Source organism: Scyliorhinus canicula, chromosome 9, assembly GCF_902713615.1.
Source record: "Scyliorhinus canicula chromosome 9, sScyCan1.1, whole genome shotgun sequence".
In the NCBI taxonomy this organism is placed as follows: Eukaryota; Metazoa; Chordata; class Chondrichthyes; order Carcharhiniformes; family Scyliorhinidae; genus Scyliorhinus; species Scyliorhinus canicula.
In genome coordinates, this window is record NC_052154.1 from 175344224 (window position 1) to 175365129 (window position 20906).

The window sequence follows — 20906 nt, forward strand, 5'->3', positions numbered from 1 at the left end:
TCAGCATTGGTGCCCACAAATGGGGACCAGACGGAATGGCACTCGTGGGCACCTTCCCCCTGGCTGCTTGCGGCAGATTGTCTAACACTGTCGTTTTCTGTTTGCCCAACCCCCCCCCAGGAGAAGTCCGCCCATTACCGCGGGGAGCAGGAGAAGACTGGAGGGCGACCGCTGAATCTGGGGCCCCTCGCGATGGCAGAGCAGAGAGCCCTGGATGTGGCCTGCGGCTCGGAGGAGAGGGAGGTTGCTGGGTTGGAATTTAGTCGCGGGCGAGGAAGTGAGACTCTGCTGAGTTTCGGTTCCCCGTGACATGTATGTCAATCCCTACCCCCCCAACACCACCCTCACCACCACACTACCTGTCTCGACTTTGGCGTCGGAACCTATTCTCCCAATTGCATTTCAGGATTTCAGCCCCTGCTGGGCGGCATTCTTCGAGCCTCCGTGCTGAAATTGCAATTGGTGGGGGGGGCGGAGAATGGGCATTGACGCCGAAATCCGGCGTGACGCCACTCCCGCGATTCTCCAGTCCCCGGAGAATCTCCACGAATCGCGCGTGCGCAGTCTACGTGGCGCGGGTAGGGTCCATTGACGGAGGCCCCTGCGCTGATTCTGCGAGGACAACTGGCCGAGTTCCCGACGGTGTGGTTCTAACCATGTTTTGCCTGTTAGGAACGGCCGGCGGCGGCTGAGGACTCAGTCCGTGGGGGGTGTGCGGGGGGACCTTTCACTGGATGGGGCCTCACACACACAGCCAGGTGATGGGGGGTGGCACCGATCCGCGGGCGTGCGCGATCTCAGGGGGATCTAATTCCTGGTGCCTTTCTGCGGGCTGAGTCTGCCCTGTTGCACGGGGCGGCCGCCACAGGCTGCTGCCATGCGCATGTGTGGACTTCCGATCGGAAGTGCAGGGCCCCATATCCACAGCCAGAGCTGCAACAAGACTCCCCGGCCCTGCTAGCCCCCTGCAAATTGGAGAACCTTAAGGAAAGTCCCAGAGTGAAACGCCCGTGTTTTGACGCTGGCGTGGGGACATAGCCCCATTATTGGAGAATCCTGTCCCATGTTTTTAGATCTGATTTAACTCCAGATCAAAAAGCGGATACAATTGTAAAGTATCTTCTTCAATATCTCAAGAAATCTGATGACCCCTACCTGAAGCAGCATCTTTTTACGTTTACCAATGATGGAGTGAGTGTTATGCTGGCAACCAAATCCGGTGTTCCAGACCTATGGAGCACTACCCAGTTTTATTATTTGATTTTGCATGAACCATAGATTAGAAGTTGCAGTGGGCGTTTCAGTGACAGAAGTTAGTGGAGTGAGCTATTTCTATGCATTTATGGACAAATTCTACTCTGTGTATAATAGATCTGCACCCAGTCAGAGGCAACTCGCAGAATGCGCTCTTAATTAGAAAACAAATTTCCAAAATAGGTCATATTTTAAGCACCAGAAGAGTAGCAAGTGCATTTCGAACAGTGTCGGCTCTACTGGTACAGCTCTAAAGCATTATGTGCTCATTTTGAACTGGCAATGAAAGATGAAACAGGGTCTGCATCTGGCAGGAAAACAATGAGTGTCTGTTAAAGCGAATTTCCTTGAAACGCTCAAGAATTCTCATAAGCATCATGTTTATCCTGCCGTACGGAAACTCCTCTCCTGACGTATTGGGATCCAAATATCACAATCTGGCTGAGATGTCACCAATCAGCAGAGAGCTCAAGGACAAGGTCAGCCTCTTCATTCAGTTGAAATGTGGAACTGGACCCGTTGTGCAAATTATTGTGAAGCATTGGTTTGCAGAAATTCAAGAAGTGTCACGGTATTAAATTTTTGAACGTTTGTGGTGATAAAGCCTCTGCAGACCATGACACCGCTGGAAAACCCATTGATGAGTTGCTTTGCTAATTTCAGACGAAAGCCATTCGCCCGAACAGTTTTACAATGCTAACGAATCAAGGCTGTTCTGGTGAAATGCTAACAACAGCTGAAGAGAGTCTATCAACGGGTGTTAAGGATGCTGAGGATAGGTTGACTGTCTTTGATTGTGCCAATGCACCTGGAGGAAACCCACACACACACGGTGAGAATATACAAACTCCACACAGTTACCCAAGGTCAAAATCTAACTTGAATCCCTGGCACTGTGAGGCAGCAGTGATAATCACTGTGCCACCGTGCCGCCCTTAATATAAGAGAGCCTGGGTAAACAGTAACATGTTTCACAATTGGTTTTATAACCATTTTGTATCAGAGGCACGTGTGCATTGTCAGGCAGCTGGACTTGAAGAAAACTGTAAAACTATGTGGTTCCTGGACAACTGTTACATGCACACCCACGCTGAACACTTGGTGAAGAATAAGTTTTTGCTGTTAACTTCCCTCCTAAAGTAACATCATTAATTTAGCTGATGAACCAATGCAATTTTTGGTCCATAAATGTAAATATAAAGACTCCTTCTTGAATAATCTGCTTGATGCTGTGATGCCTGGGAGATGGATGGAATGCTTCCATGGGGTTCCCGAAAGGGTCTTCCCCTAGCTCTGACACCCTGATATTGCCACATTAATGCCATGTCCCTCACCACCCGGGAACTAACTTACCTGTGCGCCCTTGATGTGGTCATCATAACTGATTTTCATTTTGGAAACGAGTAGTGATTCGCTCATCTTGGCTGGAAGAGAAGATACGCCGTGCCCAGTAAATGTATGCAAACATGTCGCAATTTATGGAAATCAAGTTCATGCCCTTTTTGGGCATGACATTGCCGGTGGAGGGGATGAGGAAGATCTCAAACTGAATCCTCGCTAGCGCAAATCTCATTTTTTCTGCTTGCGAGACTTAGCGGCCATTATGGGATTTGTGACCGCGATCAACACGGCTGCGAAATTGCGGCCTTATTATTTGGATCACATCAAAGACAACAAAATCATGTAGAACATAGAACATACAGTGCAGAAGGAGGCCATTCGGCCCATCGAGTCTGCACCGACCCAACTAAGCCCTCACTGCCACCCCATCTTCATAACCCAATAACCCCTCCTAACCTTTTTGGTCACTAAGGGCAATTTATCATGGCCAATCCACCTAACCTGCACGTCTTTGGACTGTGGGAGGGAACCGGAGCACCCGGAGGAAACCCACGCAGACATGGGGAGAACGTGCAGGCTCCGCACAAACAGTGACGCAGCGGGGAATTGAACCTGGGACTCTGTCGCTGTGAAGCCACAGTGCTATCCACTTGTGCTTCCCAAATGTATTCAAAGTAAGATTGTTGTTTGTTCGTCTGTTATAAAGCGAAAGTTCTGGAAGTGGTTATTTGACTTCATTTTGTACTGCTGTGACTAGCAGGAGAGAGCCTCCGGCTAAAATCAAAGGGCATTCTATTTGTGATTATCTTTTGGGTCTAATTCTAAAACATTTCAGTACTTGCCCTATATTGCACTACAACTTTCACCATTTTTCATGTATTTTCTATAAGTTACCGTTTGAATTTGGAAATAATCGCTGTTTGAAAAACACGTCCTTCATATTGATTCAGATTGCAGAATCAACGGTCTGCCCACTTCCTCTTCAAATGTACAATTCAGTGAAAGATACTTCGCACTTTCTGGGTGCAAATTAGTACCCAGTTTTATGGAATTAACTTGGAAATAAGAATAATACTCATGGTTACCTATGTAAATTTAGTGATGAGCTTGCACTTTTCTCCCAGAGGACCTGAAGAAACAGAAGGCATTGCCTCCTGAACATGGCACCAAAACAGAAGATGATGAATGCAAACTAGTTCAGAGGGAATGGTCAGAATACTCAGTACAGAAAGAAGGAACACCATCCAAGGACAACCAAGAGGCAAGTTTTGAATAAGAAGCAGATGACATTTATAAGTTACGATTTGATATAGTTGCAATATGATAAATTTAGTTTTTTTAATGCAGCAAGGCAATTCTTTGGTATTCATGAGGAAGCTCATGGAGGCACCTGAAAGGGTAGTTGCAGTTTTACATTGAAGTTTATAGTTGATTTGAACTCATGTAACGGTATTTGCATGTGTCAAAGAACAAAGAACAATACAGCACAGGAACAGGCCCTACGGCCCTCCAAGCCTGTACTGGTTATGATACCAAACCCCAGCATCTTCCAAAGATTTTTAAAAAATCGTAGTTTTGTTTTTGCTGAAGAATCGATTGTTGATTGAAGAATTGATGTGCTCGATGATGGGTGGAAGAGTTAAAGTAACCATTCCTTTTTTAAATTTTTGTTACAATTGAGGAGCAATTTACCACCTAAACAGCACATCTTTGGGTTGTGGGGGTGAGACCCATGCAGACACGGGGAGAATGTGCAAATTCCACACGGACAGTGACCCAGGGTCGAGATCGAACCCGGGTCCTCAGCGCCGTGACGCAGCACTGCTAACTTCTGCGCCACCGTGCTCGCCCCAAAAGTGGCCATTCAACTGTCCTTTTTGCTTTTACTATTATTGTAATTATTGTCCTTTTTTGCTTTAAGCAGTTTGATGTTTCAATGTAAAAGGGAGGAACCAGAGTGGTTATTTCTATAATATCTAAACATTGAGACAATAAAAATCATGCTAACTAGGTGATTGCTACTATATTCTAACCTTTTTGCATTATTTTGGTAGGGGGCTTCTGGGTGGGGGAGGGATTCCACATCAGTGGGGTGGGGTTTCCTGGGGGGTGGGGGGGCTTGTGTCTATTGGGGGGAGGCTTCTTGCGGGGGATTCCGTGTCCATTGGGTGGGGGTGGGATTGCCTGGGACGCGTAGGGGTGTCCTTGGAATTGGGGGTGGTGGTGGCAGGGAGGAAGGTTTCTGTGTCCGTGGGTGAGTTCCTTTTCTTTTCTGGTTCTGCATTTGTGAATAATAATAATATTTATTATTGTCACAAGTAGGCTTACATTAATACCACAATGACGTTACTGTGAAAATCCCCTAGTTGCCACACTCAGACGCCTGTTTAGGTACACAGAGGGAGAATTCAGAATGTCTAGTTCACCTAACAGCACGTCTTTGGGGACTTGTGGGAGGAAACCTGAGCACCCGGTGGAAACCCCCACAGAGACGAGGAGAACGTGCAGACTTCGCATGGACAGTGATCCAAGCGGGAATTGAACCTGGGACCCTGGCGCTGTGAAGCAACAGTGCTAACCACTGTAGGGCATATTTGGGCAATTTTCCACTTTTCTATGTAGAGTTAGCATTTCAAATTTAAGTGTAATCTTGAGCTCCCTTTTAGAATGGCCTATCACTTTTCCAATTTTTACAAGCTTTAACAGGCACATGCAATTCATACCTTAGTTATGATAAGGTTTTTTTTAGTAAAACATAATTGATGCAGGAATACCAACTCCCTATGATCTTGAGATTGCTTGTTAAAAATTGAAGATGCATTGTGACTTTTCTTGCCAAGTACAAATGCAAGCTGAAGTGTAATGTGTTTGAGAATGTCGAAGCATTCACAAAGTATGCACTCTGTACATTGATTTCCTTTAAATAAACCTGGGCCATGGTGGATGACAGAACAGTCCTGGCTGTTTAAGTTGACAGTAATAGCTGCTATGTAAACTCTTTAAATGAAGCTAAAATTTGTTTAGGACTGAAATGTCAAAGAATACTATTTTTTCTCACAACAAATTATGTTTTGATCATTGATTTCGTTCCTAACTAACCATGGAATACTGTTACTTCTATGTTCAGACTTTGTGACATTTTTTTCTGTTACATACTAGACTGTGCTACTTGTCACAAATGTTTCCTGTTTGCGCGAACCATATAGAACAGTTGTCACCATGTTTATGGTAGAGTGCACAGAATGCATTTCTCTTGTATTGTTTCACACAAGAATATATTTGTTATTATATTTTATCTTCGCAGTATAATGAATGTATTGTAGTTATAAAATGGAATAACATTTCGAGCAATTTATGGGGACTCTAAAAAAATGTAAAGTTTTGCTTCTCTCGTCACTTTATAATTGTATTTTTCTTATAATGTAGTGACTAACATTGTAAACCTGAAACGAAAAAATGCAGTAAAGTGCTAACATCTTTCTACTGTGAGTCACAAAGCATGTCCAGTGCCAGAATTCCAACCTCTTTGCCTGTTTCATTGGTTTCTTGCTGACTAAAGATTTTCCACTCCCATGTCCCAGGACAAGCTGCCACTGAGGTTGCTTGTTCAGGGTTAATGTTGAAAGACTACTTATAGATTCTTTAACGTAGGCATGCCTCCTACAGGCAGAATCTAGTACCTGCTAACTGTCTGTACAACACACAGTAGGCTGCTTTGGCAAATTAAGCGATACAGTATAATTAGGATGGACTAGTCAGAATGGTTACAGCACAGGAGGAGGGCATTTTGTCTGTGGGGTCTTGCTGGCTTTCTGCAAAGGCAATTTAACTGGATTCACTTGCTGGCCCTTTCCTCAGAACCTGCATTTTTTTTTCCAGATGCTTTAAAAGTGATGATTTGAATCTGCCTCCCCCACCCTTTCAGGTAGTTTTAAGTTTGAAATTCAAACAGCCTTGGCTTGAGGGCCGATCTTGCAGCAAGGTGTAAATGAGCATCTTCCTGTAATGTATTGGACTTCTTCAAGATTATAAGTAATGGTTTTAAAGAAGATAATGAGAAAGTGGACCGGAAGTCATAATTCAGTATATATTACTTGCGCTAATTCTCTGAAATATTTTGAAAAATGTAATTTTTAAAAATTAGAAAGCATTTCCTTTATGTGTAGACCTCGGGGCTGAGCCCAAGACTGATTGATAATGTCAGCTGGTAGCTGAAAAGTGTTTACTTTATGCGACACTCTTGTCCACTATTCAATGCCTACATCACACGCAGCAAAGTGGCACCAGCATGCTAAACAGGTATATTTGACCAATATTAATTGGCAAGTTAGGATTGTTTGAATAACCCAGCCAGGAGAAACATAGAAACTAGAAGCAGGAGTAGGCCATTCGGCCCTTCGAGCCTGCTCTGCCATTCAGTATGATCATGGGCAATCCTCGATCTCACTGCCATATTCCCGCTTTTTACCCATTCCCTCTGATGCCATTAAAATCTAAGAAATTATCTGTCTCTTTTGTAATATTACGGAGAGAATCACAGAATAATACAGTGCAGGAGAGGCCCTTTGAGTGCTGAGGCGTTTAAGTCAGGCGACCCTGACCTATACAAGAAAGCCAGATATGATCGAAGGAAATCCATCAAAGATGACAAAAGACAGTACCGGACCAGGCTTGAGCCCCAGGCTAGCCACACGGACCCCCGCTGACTACGGCAAGGTCTGCAAGACATAACGGACTACAAGATGAAGGCATGTAAAATCACTGGCTCCAACGCACCCTTCCCTGATGAGCTCAACGCATTCTATGCCGGCTTTGAGCAAGATGTCAGCAAGAGCACACCCTCCACCCTGGAAGCTTCGGATGAACTTGTATCTGAGGTCACCATTGCTGATGTCAGAGCAGCCTTCTCGAAGGTCAACCCACGGAAAGCCACTGGCCCAGATGGGGTACGCGGACGAGCACTCAGGTCTTGCGCGGATCAGCTGGCGGGGGTATTCGCAGACATCTTCAACCTCTCTTTTCAACAATCTGAGGTCCCTATCTGCTTCGATCATCATCCCGTACCAAAGAAAAGCCAAACAACGTGCCTTAATGACTATCATCCAGTGGCTCTGACATCCATCATTATGAAGTGCTTTGAAAGGTTAGCCATGGCACGAATCAACTCCAGCCTCCCGAATTGCCTTGATCCACTACAGTTCGCCTACCGCTGCAACAGGTCCACAGCAGACGACATCTCCCTGGCCCTGCACCCAGCACTGGAACACCTAGATAACAAAGGCACCAATGTCAGACTACAGCTCAGCCTTCAACACTATTACTCCGACACAACTCATCTCTAAACTCCGTGGCCTGGGCCTCGGCTCCTCCCTGTGCGACTGGATCCTGAACTTCCTAACCTACAGATCACAATCAGTAAGGAGAGGCAACAACACCTCCTCCACGATCATCATCTACACCGGTGCCCCACAGGGCTGTGTCCTCAGCCCCCTACTATACTCCTATTACACCTTGACTGTGTGGCTAAATTCCCCTCCAACTCGATTCAAATTTGCTGATGACACCACAGTAGTGGGTCGGATTTCAAACAATGACGAGACGGAGATTTGTCTATATATATGTTTCTGGAACATACGTCTTCATTCACCTGAGGAAGGAGCAGTGCTCCGAAAGCTAGTGTTTGAAACAAACATGTTGGACTTTAACCTGGTGTTGTAAGACTTCTTACTGTGCTCACCCCAGTCCAACGCCGGCATCTTCACATTTAGCCACAGTGTACTTCATGTGCTATGTGTTTACCCACTCATTCTACTTGTTTAAATGACCTGGAAACCTCCTTGTATCTTCTTCATAACTCAAAATTATCCCCAGTTTTGTGTCATCAGCAAACTTGAAAATGTTATTTTTGGTTTCCTCATCCAGGTCATTTATAGATATCGTGAACAGCTGGGTCTAAGTAGTACCCCACCAGCCACAGACTGCCACACGGAAAAAGACCAATTTATTCCTACTTCTTGTATCCGTACTGTCAACCAATTCTCGATCCATACCAGAACATTACCCAGAGAGGTGCATCGGTGATTAGAGTATTTAAATGAGACTTTGCCCCCAGATGTTTGGAATTATTTAAGTTTAATGGCTGTAGACTGTGGGTTTTCAGACTGTGGTCTGGAAAACACTGCAGCTGATAGGAGATGAAGTCAGCACAACCTCTATTCCAGGCTAAGACATACGCCTCTGCTTTTTCCCCATCATTACTTTATCAGACAATGTAGTAATGCTTCCTTGTTGGACTTTCTCTCAATATTTGAAGTGTTCCACTGTGAGCTCGAATACAAATGTGGTACTGGGCAGCCAGAATAGATATCTATGGAAAATAAACACATTTTGCAAGTTTACTGTTTGGTTTTGATGATGATAAACATTGAACAATTTCTATTCACATTTTGCTTGTCTTTTAATTTATTTAAGGTAGACAATTACCTTGACTTTGGGGAAATGGACAGTGAGATAGTTACTGCAAATTTAAGCAATGCTGGTAGGTATCAGTATGTTATATTGCTGTTTTTGCAATGCTGTAATCATTTAAACTGGGCAAGTGGATTTACCAAATTATGTCGTCAGCACTTGTCCAGAAGCATTAATTTCAAAAATGAAGACCTCTCTGTCAGACAAATGCATTGGCATTTCTATCCTACTTGATTCTCGATGTATTCTCAGGGAAAAGTGTTTAGCATACCTTCCCAGTCTCACATTTGCTGAAATAATGTCCAGTCACTGTGGAACAATTCGCCAAGAATAAACCCATTCAATTCCAAATCCAATAAAAAATAGCGACTGTCCAGTAGTTTAATACTTACATTTCAATATTATAAACTATAATCAGTTTTTACTGATTAATGATAATTTTAAATAAATTGAAGCACTCTGTTGACATGCTAAAACCATTGAATCGTGGAATATTACTGCACACCATTTGGCTCACTATGCCTGTGCTTTTGAAATTGTTATCCAATGTATCTCGCTCGCCTGCTCTTTTTTTATAGCCTTATGTTATAACACGATCGATCTCCCCACAGGACACGTGGAATATGTGCTTGTTAAATCCTTGAGATAAAAGCTGGCCCAGAAGGGAGCCGACATTTTTTTGGATGGTCCTGGCTGCGTCTAGAGGTGCTCTTTGCCTTCCTCATTTCCTCACTATGAATAGGAAATAAACTTCATTTTAATTACCTTTTTGGGGCTCCTCTTTGACTGCACTATTGGCGACGAGGATGGGATTCGAACCTTTGCGTGCAAAGCACAATGGATCACCTCCGGAACAGGGAGCGAACTTCAGCACCGACCCCACCGGATGAGCCACTTTTTAGTTCCACCTGCCCGACACAATGAGGTTGGAGGCAACACCCCTAGGGGCCCTGACACTGAGATGCACGAGGTGAAGGGCTCAGGATCTGACAGGAATGCTCAGATATCCACGGTTTTGAATGATAGCCTCGCCACGGTTTTGATCAATAGCCTTGCCGGGGAACGGGGTGGAATATTATAACCCCGTTGAAACCCATTGGGACAACCTGATCGATCTCCCTGTGGGGGGTCGTGGAATACGAGCTCCCCCGCTGAGGGGTGGAGCCCCTTGTGGAGTAGGGCATGTTAAATCACCGAGATAAAAGCTGGCCCAGAAGGGAGCTGGCATCTTCGGTGGTCCTGGCTGGGACTAGAGGTGCTCTTTTCCTGCTATATTTCCTCACTACGAGTAGGAAATACATTTAATTTTACTTACCTTTTCAATACTTCCCTTTGAATACAATACCCAGTTAATCTTTTCCTTCAAGTGTTCAACCAGTAGTACTCTTTTGAAAATTGTTGTGAGCCTCCTTCCACCATTCTTCCAGGCAGTGCATTCAGGTTACAATAATTTAATAAGGTCACCGGGGCGGGGGGGGGGATTCTCCCAAATGGAGCCCAAGTGTTCGCGCTGTCGTGAACCCTGGCACGTTTCACGATGGCATGAAACGGGCACGGGGATGACTGATTCTGTCCCCCACAGGGGGCCAGCACGGCGCTGGAGCGGCCCACGGCGTTCCAGACTCCCTCCCCAGCGCAAAATGGGCACCGCTCCAACCCGCGCATGCGCAGTTGGGCCGCGCCAGCCTGCACATGCGCGGGGGACTTCTTCCGCGCGCTGGCCCCAACTCAACATGGCGTCATTGGGGGGCAGCACGGTGGCACAGTGGTTAGCATTGCTGCCTACGGCGCTGAGGACCTGGGTTCGAATCCCGGCCCTGGGTCACTGTCGGTATGGAGTTTGCACATTCTCCCCGTGTCTGCGTGGGTTTCACCCCCACAACCAAAAAGATGTGCAGGCTAGGTGGATTGGCCATGTTAAATTGCCACTTAATTGGATAAAATAATTGGGTACTCTAAATTTATTTTAAAAAAATGGCGTCATTGTTCAGGGGCCAGCCGCGCCGGAAAGTAGGCCCGGGGGGGAGAGGCCGGCCTGCCGATCGGTGGGCCCCGTCATGGGCAAGACCCCATCGGAGGCCACCCCCGCTGAAGGATCGCTTTTCCCAGCCCCACAGGCCACCCCCCCGGCCCTTCACGCAGAGTTCCTGCCGGCAGCGACCAGGGGGTGAACGGTGCCGGCGGGACTCTGTCATACCCGCGCGGCCGCTGGACCCATTCGGGCCGGAGAATTGGCGGCCCCGCCGATTCAAGCAGCCCGTGGCCGGCGCCGCGCCAACCCCGCCGACGCAAATAGCGTTGATTCTCTGCACCTCGGAGAATCGCGCACCGGCGTCGTGGCGCGGTTGCGGCGGCTCTCCAGCCCGGCGCGGGGCTCGGAGAATCACCCCCGGGGTGTCCATACTGAGTAAAAATAAAGAATATCCATGCAGGTGATTATAAATTACATCCTGTGTGAAAAGATCTTTGGCTGAATTTTATGGGACAATGTTGCCTCTGCTAAAAAGTCACGGGGAGCCCGCCCAGGCAAAAAATGGCTGGCCCTGGTCGTTAATAGACTGGAGATGGGACTTCTGCCCCTTAGTGACGGGAAGTTCCGCCTCAGTGAGCTGCCGGCCAGTCCGAAATCAGCTGCTCTCCAGTATCAGCAGCACCGCTGGGAGCAGTGGCCACTTCTGAGACTGCACTTGAGGCTTGAAGAGACAAACTGCAGTGAATCACGTAAGTGTTTGCAGGTCTTACCGGATGCCAGGCCAGCAGGCCCTGGCCAGGGCAGAGGTGGGGATCATGGTTTGAGAGACCATGGTGGGAGGGGATCACTGGGCAGTTAGTAACAAATGGGGGCTTCTGATGAGCCAAGGGAGCCTGTTAAGGATGAACCTCCCCCACCTCCAACCCAAAAAGGAAAACCTGCCGGACTGAGTACTTGGTGTGGGTTTCTGTCGTACCACTAACTCCTGGTGGTGACAGTAGCCTGAGGCCCTGGATGAATGAAAGCTTCCCCAAGACAGATGTTAGGCTGGCTGACTTGCTGTTGCAGGGTTTATCCCTCCTACCTCTTTTAAACAGAGAAACATTTGCAACCCTCCGTTCTCTGGCATTACAAGAACACCCTGCATATTATCCAGTATTTTCAGTTTAACCTTGAATTATGGCTAACATGATTGGTAAGAACATTTGGAACTCGTTTAAAATAATTGGTTACTAATCATTTAATGAACTGAAATACACATTCTACCCCTGATAGGAGGCTTCACAGTTGTAATTATGAATATTCACATAGTTAATGTATTGATTTTAATATTTCTTGACAAACCCTTTATGGTTACTGAGCTCAAGATGTGTTTTTTTTGTAAATCGAATTGCTGATAGTATTTAGCGCCCTCTACATTTGAATTTGACTTATTAGTAATGAGACTAATTCTGATTCTAGCAACTGCTGCCCAGGGACTGTCCCTGCTGTTGCACAGTTGCCTCTGTCTGGGCTGTTCTGCATCATTGCAGCCCATCAAAACACAGCTGGGCAAACAAGCAAGAAAACAGCAACCATCACTAATGAGGACAATTACTGGCTAAGCAATTGGTCCAGTACTGTTGTTGGGACATCATGATAAAACCATTGTTTGATGTACTGATGCTGTATCTTCTCAGATAGAAACAGGAAGCAAAGTCAGTTTGCATTGGATTTGTGCAGCATAGCGAGCCATCGAGAGTTATGCTCGTCAGTCCTTACATAACTACAATCTATTCATATTAAAGCATTAGGTAATTTATTGATATTAGGTAATTTATTGAATTCAGTTGGATTTTAAAAAGCTTCTTAGGGCTTGGCATTAGTGACAAAACCAAAGTTTATTACATCTGAACAAGGAGCAGGAGTTTATTGCCATTTCCTAGTTGCTGAGAAGGACCCTCTTGAACTGCTGCAATCCGTTGTGCGATGTTGCTGATCGGTATACTTTTCCAGGATTTTGACCCAGCGGTGATGAAGGATGGATGGTATATGCTCTTTTCAGGATGCTCTGATTTTGGAAGGAAACCAGAAAGTGGTGGTCCTTGCTGACCTTGACCTTCTATTTGGTGGATGTTGTGGATTTGCGAGATGCTCCCAAAGGAGCCTGGGTGAGTTGTTGCAGAGAATTCTGTCGATAATACCTACTGCAGTCCAGATAAACTTGGGATGGAAAAGGTGGTTGTTTAGGCTCGTGCTGGTCAAGTGAACTGCATTGTGCGAGATCATAATGAAATTCTTCACTGTAAAATTCTGGTTTAGCTCACTCGGCTAAATCGCTGACTTTTAAAGCAGCCCAAGCAGGCCAGCAGCACGGTTCGATTCCCGTAACAGCCTCCCCGAACAGGCGCCGGAATGTGGCGACTAGGGCCTTTTCACAGTAACTTCATTGAAGCCTACTCGTGACAATAAGCGATTTTCATTTTCATTTTTCATTTCATTTCACATTGCAGATTTGTGCTGTTTAGATGTGGAGAGGCTTTGAGGATTCTGCAAATGCTAGACAATTGGGAATCACATCTAACAGTAGAGATTTCGGGTTTTGCAAGCGTGGGCTGATTGATTATGGTCTATACTCTTGACTATTGTGAACTGCCTACTAACATTGACTTTAAGATGTGATTGGGCAGCACTTTCTGAGAAATCCTGAGTGTGCGAATAGTTACACTAAGAACCAATTAAGATTTAATAAATTCATAACGTGGCTCACTTACGCTTGCTTTAAATAACATATCTGCACACAGCGGGACTCGGTTTCTGAAAACAAAAGGAATATGTTGAACCATGCGCCTTTTTTGAATTACCTGGGAGCTGGCGGAGCATATAGCCTCTGTTGCTTTCCCCATGGCAGAGTTGACTTGTGATTGTTTGAAATTTGGCATTCTTGCATTTGTACTAATGAACTTCAGGAACATTTGTTTATTTGTTCATGGGATAATTATGGATGGGCCAGCATTTATGTCCCATCCCAGAGGGTATTTAAGAGTCAACCACATTGCTGTGGGTCTGATGTCATATGTCGGCCAGACCAGGTAAAACTCAGCAGGTCTGACAGCATCCTGGCGAGAGAAACTATGAATTAATGCTGTGAGTCCATATGATTCCTCTTCAGAGCTAAAGAGAGGGAGAAGTGTGTTGGATTAAATACTGGTGTGGATCAGCTAGAAAAGAGTAGAAGGTCAGTGATTGGTGGGAGCTAGGAGACTTTGTTAATGGCAGGAGAAGGTGCTAGGTGTTGCATAAAGATAAAATATCAGAATGTGTTAATGAGAGAATAAATATCAGTGCTCAGTGAAAGAGAAACAAGTGGTAGATGGTCTATTGGGGGCGGGGTTATGCATTGGGACAAAAAATGATTTTAAAAATGGTCAAGATGGAGGAGAAAGGTCCCAGTTGAAAGTTGCTGAACTCAATGTTGAGTCCTGAGGGCTGTAATGTGCCTTATCGGAAGAAGAGGTGCTGTTCCTCCAGTTTGTGTTGAGCTTCACTGGAACATTGCAGCAGGTCAAGGATGGACATGTGGGCATGAGAGCGAGATGCTAAGTTAAAATGGCAAGCGACAGGAAGGATGAGGCTATACTTGCGGGCTGAGTGAAGGTGTCCCGCAAAGCGGTCAACCTGTCCAAAATAATTGGCCGTTTGCGCTTTGGGATATTCTAGTGCCATGAAAGACTCAATATGCACGATTACTCTTCCTTTTCAGTATTGTTCTGTGGCTGGCTCTGAATGTGATTTAAGGTAACTATTTCCCCTCAGTCCTTCTGGGAACATGCCTCTTGCTAGCTTACAGCATGATCATATTGAGAACTTGCTTTGTGGGAAATTAAGTGGTGAGCAGTGTCCTGTTATTCCGGTGCACACTGTGTTGAAGCTTAACGGCATGCTATGACAACACAGCTTGCCACCCTGAAAGAGCTTTCAACAAATTTCAATTACTGAATACAATAAAGTAGGACTGAAGGAATATAATAATAAGGAAAATCTTTATTAGTGTCACAAGTAGGCTTACATTAACACCGCAATGAAGTTACTGTGAAAATCCCCTAATCACCACACTCTGGCGCCTGTTTGGGTACACTGAGGGAGAATTCAGAATGTCCAATTCACCTAATAAGCACGTCTTTCAGGACTTGTAGAACGAAACCGAAGTGATGTTGAGGGGTTCAAAGACTAAGGGCGCGATTCTCCGCTGCCCACGACGGGTCGGAGAATAGCGGGAGGGCCTTCCCGACAATTTTCACGGCCTCCCGCTATTCTCCCCCCCTCTGGCCGCCCCCCGACATGAAGCGCTGCTCGCCGTTTTTTACTGCGAACAGCCATTCTCCGCAGGCCGATGGGCCGAATACCGCGGAGTTTACGGCCGTTTTCACGGCCGCGATCACACCTGCTTCCAGCGTTTGTGAAAACGGCCGCAAAGTGCCTGTCCTGGACAACCATGGCACCGATTGGCACGGCCGCACCACGGCTGTGCCAAGGGTGGCATGGGCCTGCGATCGGTTGGCACCGATCGCGGGCAGCGGGTCCGATACCCGCGCACTATTTGTTCTGCCGCTCCGCAGGATTAGTCCGTGGGGCGGCTGAGGGGCATGACGGCCCGCGCATGCGTGGGTTTGACGCGTCTGCGTGATAATGTCATCCGCGCATGCGCGGGTTGGAGCCGTCCAACCCGCGTATGCGGGCTGACGTCATCGTGTGCGTCAGCCTCCGGGACTCTTGGTGGGCGGAGTTAGCGACGTTCGCTAACTCCGTGTCGCCGTGATTCCCCCGGCCCCGATATTAGCCCCGCCCGGGGGGGGGGGGGGGGAGAATCGGTTCCCGGGACGGAGCTCCGAGGCTGGCGTGAAACACGGCCAGTTTCACGCCAGCCTTCACGGCACGCCGGATTTGCGGAGAATCGCGCCCTAAATTTAAAACAGAAATGCTGATTATTTTTGTGTTGTGTCAATTCTAGTTAATAAGTTTTCTGATGTGGGTTATGCTAGTAAGATCACGGGAGAGTTTCTCCGGTCCCCCAGCCCTATGTTTCCCGGCAGCGTGCTATTCGCTGACGGCGGGATTCTCTGCTTCCGCTGCGGACAATGGGAATTCCCATTGAAGCCACCCCATGCCGCTGAGAAACCCGCGGATGGGGGAGCGCTGCCGGCAGGACCAGAGAATCCAGCAAACGGCCGGAAAATGCAGGCCCACATTTATTACCCTACGAAGCTGATGGTGGGCTTTTTCCTTGAACTCCCCTTGCCCCTTTGTAGTGGCATTCCCACATTGTACGGAATGCAAATTTATTGGCTCTTTAATGAAGCTAATCGTTTATGTTGCTATTATTTTGTCATTCATAAGGGAAAGTAGTTTTCAAAAATGTATGAAGAAAATTCATCTGCTATAGTGTAGTGATTCTTTAATTGGATTTGCTCAGATGTTCTCATTTCTGTGTTATTTATTTGCCAAATTTTGTCCCTGCTATAATACTTATAAAAATTTCTAGCTTATGTTATTCTTTGCCACTGAATCTAGGATGCGAGATACTCCCGGGTGAAATAAAAGAGGAGAATGCTACAGATTATTCTCATTATGAATACAAACACACATCACTTAACTTCAAAATGAATCTGAAGGTTGAAGAGTGTAATAATAAAACACTCGATCAGGTATGTCAATTATTTAAGACCTCAATGTATTATACTGTTGCAGAGTAGCTTTATCTTGGCATTGGTCTGGATTTTGCAGTGGCAATGAAGGTGAATACATCAGCATTTGCTTTTATTATTCCATTGAAGCTGCATCTTTAGGATTCTGCACATACATAGAATAACTTGGAAATCCAGAAGTCTCTGGTGGTGATTCTACCCTTCTCCAGAGGGTGTACTGTTCAGGTTTCCCCAGAATTCAGTGAATTGATGAAAACTTTGACTTTTATACTTTTACATTTAAAATCACCTGTAAAAGTTACATCGTGTTGAATTATGTGTAACTATGTTTTTAATAGCGTACTAGATTCATAATTACTGCTAAGCAAGCTCACTGACCCTGAGAAGCTAATTTCATATTTGTGAAATGTCAAATTTCTCCATTATGAGAAAAAAAAATCTTTATATTTTACAATACTTTTCAGAGGTTTGTTTATGTTTTAGCTTATATCTAAATTCAATCATAATTATCTATTTTATTACCAAAAAATCCAAATTAAAAGTGATAATCAGTGCTTTTAATTACCTGCTTTGCCGTCTGTGAAAATACTTCAATGCGATTGGCTGATTACCTTGCTTGCTGACATCATTGTTGCTGAATGCCTGGAGATGCCCTTGACTTGCCACCAGACTTAAACTCACATCGGAAAGGTGAAATCCACACCTCACAGTTCGTTAGATCTTTGTGGGCTGCATGCTTTGAGTTTGGAGGTAAATGGTGATGCTTCATCACTAATTGTGGAATCTGGCCCATTAATTTTAATGCTAGAAGGTTCCGGTGATCAGTGTAAACATGGGATTGCAAAGAGGTTTTATACATCCTGCAATATTTATCTTTTTCTCCATTTAAACGGTCAGCATTATTTTATGTTGATTCAGGGCAGGGCAGGCGGTAGTACTCACATCATATTCCGACATCTTGTCATATAGCACAAAATCCTGTGACATGTCGCATTAAAAGAAGATTGTGTCCCCATCAGAATCTGCCAGCAGTAAAATGCGCTTCTCCATATTTTTCATCAGGTATTGACAGATGAAGTCCAACCTTTCACATTGGATGAAGATTTTGACTATGACTGTGTCCGTCTCAAGCCCAAATACACTGAGGCTGAACTTAAAACTATCTCTGCCTTGTCAAAACAGAAGACAGATAGTGGAGAGTTTAATGCAGAAAAGCTAAAGGATATTGCTGATTCCTGATGCAGTCAATCAAGCAGCTAGTCTTGGAGCAGAACTTGAAAGTGAGACATTTTCAATCGCAAGAAAAAACATTATGGGTTGAAATCATGCTGTTCAATATTAACAAATTTCATGTTTTATTAATGGCATTGACTCTGACTGCAAATCATTAAAATAGACAGACAGGTTTCATATGAACTTGTGATGCATTTGTTATTAGCGTTTGTAATACGGAGCACATGATTATCTGATTACACAAGTATTAGTATTGACAACACAAGCGTGCTCATGCATTTTTTTCCTCCCCACGTTTACTCAGAAACTGATTTCATTTTTATTCAAAATACAAAAAAGGAATAAGTTGTGAAGAGAAATAACAATACTTTCTCATTGTTGGATAAACTAGATCAGCTTTTTGAGATATATGCAAATTTCATAGAAATATTCATTTCAGCCTTCAATGTGACAGGTGATATATACCTAGATGGTCAAAAATAATTGTCAGTTATTTGGGAAAAAGGATTTGTATCTAGGCTTGCTGTTTCTCTTTGTGTTAATTTCAACTTGGGCTCCGAACGCGGTTGCTGGTTTCTGATTCTCTATTTTCTTGACGCTTCACCGATGTTGACGAAATAATATGAATGCCTTGTGATCCCGTTACAGATGGAGAAATAATCACCCAATTATTGAGAAATTCTCTGCTTTATATATCCAACAGAGGGAGTGAAATTCCTCATGCAGCCATTTTAATTAATGCAAGGTAACTGCTATCCTGGAGGTATTCTCACCTTGAAGTTCAAATAATGATACTAACCACAAACTCAATATAAACTCGCTCTATGAGCTTAAAAAAAGCCTTTCAAATCACCTTCATATATTCCATATTATTTTAAGTACTATTGTTTTCATGATTCATAGGTTTTTGGATTTTAACTTTTTGTTTGAAACTTTAAGTTTCTAAATGCAAGGTAAGTGGAAAGTTCCCGGTTTGAGAAGTTGGTCAATATGCCTAAAGTAATTGTAATTCAAAGGATATTTATTTTATAAGATCATAGTCAGAAGTATTGGAGACTAAAGGATGGGTCACCACTCTGAGCTTCTTGGTGGAGATCATAGAATTTACAGTGCAGGAGGACATTCATCCCATCGAGTCTGCACTGGCTCTTGGAAAGAGCACCCCACTTAAGCCGACACCTCCACCCTATCCCCGTAACCCAGTAACCCCACCTAACCTAAGGGAAATTTAGCATGGCCAATCCATATCTTTGGACTGTGGGAGGAAACCGGAGCACCCGGAGGAAACCCACGCAGACACGGGGAGAACGTGCAGATTCCGCACAGACAGTGACCCAAGCCGGGAATCGAACCTGGGACCCTGGAGCTGTGAAGCAACTGTGCTATCCACTATGCTGCCGTGCTGAAGATGGGGTGTCTTCAGCTGTCTAATTAAGGGTTTGAATTATTCATGTTCTCAGGATAAAGGGAAAAATTGGGAATTGGGGATAATCAGTTTAATCTCTCTTTCTGGGACATTGTGCCACATTGCTGTAGGGATAGATTGCAGGGAGGTTTTATTTGGTTTAGGGTTTTATCTGGGTAAATAGAACATAGAACATTACAGCGCAGTACAGGCCCTTCGGCCCTCGATGTTGCGCCGTCCTGTGAAACCCCTCTAAAGTCCCTCTACACTATTCCCTTCTCGTCCATATGCCTATCCAATGACCATTTGAATATGTTTAGTGTTGGCGAGTCCACTACTGTTGCAGGCAGGGCATTCCACACCCTTACTACTCTCTGAGTAAAGAACCTACCTCTGACATCTGTCCTATATCTATCTCCCCACAATTTAAAGCTATGTCCCCTCGTGCTGGACATCACCATCCGAGGAAAAAGGCTCTCAATGTCCACCCTATCTTGTACTCTGATCATCTTGTATGCCTCAATTAAGTCACCTCTTAACCTCTCTCTAACGAAAACAGCCTCAAGTCCTTCAGCCTTTCCTCATAAGATCTTTCCTCCATACCAGGCAACATCCTTGTAAATCTCCTCTGTACCCTTTCCAATGCTTCCAAATCCTTTCTATAATGTGGCGACCAGAACTGCATGCAATACTCCAAATGCGGCCGCACCAGAGTTTTGTACAAATGCAACATGACCTCATGGATCCGAAACTCAATTCCTCTACCAATAAAAGCTAATACACCGTACGCCTTCTTAACAACCCTCTTAACCTGGGTGGCAACTTTTAGGGATCTATGGACATGGACACCAGTATCTCTCTGCTTGTCCACACTACCAAGAATCTTACCATTAGCCCAGTACTCTGTCTTCCTGTTATTCCTTCCAAAATGAATCACCTCGCACTTTTCTGCATTAAACTCCATTTGCCACCTGTCAGCCCAGCTCTGCAGCTTATCTATGTCCCTCTGTAACTTGTAACATCCTTCTGCACTGTCCACAACTCCACCGACTTTAGTGTCATCTGCAAATTTACTCACCCATCCTTCTAAGCCCTCCTCCAGGTCATTTATAAAAATGACAAACAGCAGCGGCCCCAAAACAGATCCTTGTGGTACGCCACTAGTAACTGGACATCAGTCAGAACATTTCCATCAACCACCACCCTTTGTCTTCTATCAGCTAACCAATTTCTGATCCAAACTGCTAAATCACCCTGAATCCCATGCCTCTGTATTTTCTGCAATAGTCTACCATGGGGAACTTTATCAAACGCTTTACTGAAATCCATATACACCAAATCAACTGCTTTACCCTCATCCACCTGTTTGGTCACCTTCTCAAAGAACTCAATGAGGTTTGTGAGGCACAATCTATCCTTCACAAAACCATGTTGACTATCTCTAATCAAATTATTCCTTTCCAGATGATTATACATCCTATCTCTTAAAGTCTTTCCAAGACTTTTCCCACAACAGAAGTAAAGCTCACTGGTCTATAATTACCGGGGT

General features: G+C 44.9%; 1 protein-coding gene across 6 annotated transcripts in view; it reads left to right on the forward strand.

The window, feature by feature from the left end:
• The window catches only part of LOC119971926 (intraflagellar transport associated protein), a 36485-nt gene extending 18275 nt beyond the window's left edge, over positions 1-18210 (forward strand). For 5 of the 6 annotated variants that reach the window (XM_038808265.1, XM_038808268.1, XM_038808262.1 and 2 more), the window contains 4 exons: positions 3720-3856; positions 9067-9133; positions 16586-16719; positions 17782-18135. In XM_038808265.1, the coding sequence (XP_038664193.1) occupies positions 3720-3856; positions 9067-9133; positions 16586-16719; positions 17782-17958 (515 nt within the window). In that variant the 3' untranslated portion in view covers positions 17959-18135. Of the gene's footprint in view, positions 1-1921; positions 2087-3719; positions 3857-9066; positions 9134-16585; positions 16720-17781 lie in introns of those variants that run through there. The other variant, XM_038808264.1, reaches the window with a different exon arrangement.
• Positions 18211-20906: the final 2696 nt, after the last annotated feature.